We start from the raw sequence: 2,553 nt of genomic DNA on the forward strand, positions 1-2,553 counted from the left end.
AAGCAAAAGGACACATAAAATCTCCATGTCTATTGGGAGAGATTTAAACACCTATGTGCAAGCTGTCCTGGACATGACATTATAGATAAACAACTCATGCTACATTTTTATGAGGGACTCACAACTATGAAAGACGCATGATAGATATTGCAAGTGGAGGAGCGATATGTAAGAGAACACCCCAAAAGACTAGGGAGTTGATATCCACTATGGCAGCAAACTGATAACAATTTGGACTCCTACAAGACTCTCACAGGAGAGTTTATGAGGTAAGTAATTCTTCTATTCAATCTAAACTTTTTCATCTAACCACTTTGGTTGAAAAATCTTATTACAGAGAAGGCACAACAAGTCAAGGCTTATGAAATTTGCACTAATATGGGTCATTCCACTAATATGTGCCCTTCACTTCAAAAAGATGACCAACATGTGGATATTGAAAATATGTTTCCAAGTCCTCCACAAAGGAAGTAGGATCCTTTCTCAAAATACCTATAACCTAAGATGGAGAAACTGCATGAATTTTAGCTATAAGTAACAAAATTACCAAAGCTATCAGCCTAAACAAATTTAGCAGCAACAATCATCTTTGTCAAACTTAGGTATGTCTTTAGAAGATATTATTAAAAGTTTGGCAACTAATACTCAACAATTTCAACAGGAAACCCAGAAAAGTATTTGCAATCTGGAAATACAAGTGAGCCAATTGGCAATATCAATGAACAAATTGAAAAATTAAGGCAAGCTACCTTCTCAAACTATAGTGAATCCCAAGCAGAATGCAAGTGCCATTACACTTAGTAGCGAAAAAGAGCTACAGGACAATCCTCATTAGGTAGGTCATAGGCACGATCGCAATGCAGACCTGGAGACTGAGATGATAGTACCTAAACCAGATGATAAATCAGCTCCAATACCTATACAATCCAAATCTTTGATCATTAAACCTCCTTTTCCTGAGAGATTAGCCAAGTCTAAACGAGAGAAAGAAGAGAAAGAGATCCTTAAGACATTTCATAAAATAGAAATCAATACACCTTTACTTGATGCAACTAAACAGGTACCTCGCTATGCAAAATTTTTAAAGGAATTATACACCAATAAAAGAAAGCTGGTAAGTTACCAAAACGTCTGTATGGACGAAAAGGTGTCTACTGCTTTTCAAAGTAAAATGCCTATCAAATGCAAGGACCAAGCTATGTTCACTATCCCTATCAAAATTGGCATAGTGGGGGTCAAGAAGGCAATGTGTGATTTAGGTGTATCTATAAATGTAATGCCATTGTTTATTTATCAATCTTTAAATGTTGATCCTTTGAAAGAAACTGGTGTGGTGATACAATTGGCTGATAGATCAGTTATATACCCTGAGGGAGTCTTGGAGAATGTGCTTATACAAGTTGATAATTTAGTATTTCTTGCTAATTTTTACATAGTTCATATGGATGATGATAAATCTTCTAATACATCTGACCTCCTATTAGGTAGACCTTTCTTGACAACTGCCAGAACAAAAATAGATATTTTTGATGGCACACTTACCATGGAGTTTGATGGGAAAATTATAAAATTTAATGTGTATGACAGCATAAAATACCCAAATGACTTTTTAATGTGTGTGATGTGGATATCGTCGAACCTATAATCCATCAAATATTTGAGTTGCAAGGTGAGGATGAACTAAGAATTGTCATGTATGAGAACTTGAAGCTAAATTGGCAGCCATAAATATTGATTTCATTCTAAATGAAAGGCTGGAGGATGTTGACTATGAACTTGAAGCTAATAAAGTCAAAGGTAATGTCTCTACTTTAGAATTACCTATTACTCATTCTAAACTTCTATCATCTATTATGCAGGCTCTACGGCTGGAGTTGAAATCATTGTCTACTCATATCAATTATGCATATCTTGGGGTAGAAAATTCATTACCAGTAATTATCTCCAACATGCTGACACCATATGAGGAAGAGGAGCTATTGTGATACCGCAAGTATACGAATTGCACAAGTAATATCATGATAGAGTAGAATATCATTCCTATGGAGAATTAGTGTTTAAGTACAAGATTATGGTTGTAGTAATTGTTTGGAGTAATCAATTTGATGCTAAAATTAACTAATTAAGCTAAAAGATGCAATAAATTAATCACAAATTAACAAGAGATAGCAATTAAGCTAATTAATTCTATACTAGTAAGAGAAATTAACTAGAAATTAAAAGAAATTAAATTAAGTAATGGCAAATTAACCCAAAATTAACTAAAATTAGCAATTAACTAAGATTAAAATCAAATATAGAAAGGTGATTTCAGAGATTTGGTATTCATACTCCAATTAATCCAGATTTACTCCAATTTCTATCAATTCATGAGTATTCAATTACTTGAAGGAATTAATTCTAAAGCACCTTAATTCTCTTTCAAGATATTAAAGTTGTACCTTAATTAAATCAATTTCTACTTTCGTGGCTCTTGATTTAATAAAAACCCATTATATCCTTTAATTAATTTTGAAATCCTACCATACTCTTAGTCAATTTCTTGAATCTAAG

At 33.1% G+C, this 2,553-nt stretch overlaps 1 protein-coding gene across 1 annotated transcript; it reads left to right on the top strand.

Moving 5' to 3' along the window:
* Positions 1 to 877: 877 nt before the first annotated feature.
* Positions 878 to 1,985, top strand: LOC110605449. The gene is made up of 2 exons (XM_021744040.1): positions 878 to 1,614; positions 1,754 to 1,985. The coding sequence occupies exons 1-2, from the start codon at positions 878 to 880 to the stop codon at positions 1,983 to 1,985; spliced, it is 969 nt and encodes a 322-aa protein (XP_021599732.1).
* The last annotated feature ends 568 nt before the right edge of the window (positions 1,986 to 2,553 follow it).

The sequence above is a fragment of the Manihot esculenta genome, chromosome 17, assembly GCF_001659605.2.
Source record: "Manihot esculenta cultivar AM560-2 chromosome 17, M.esculenta_v8, whole genome shotgun sequence".
Taxonomy (NCBI): domain Eukaryota; kingdom Viridiplantae; phylum Streptophyta; class Magnoliopsida; order Malpighiales; family Euphorbiaceae; genus Manihot; species Manihot esculenta.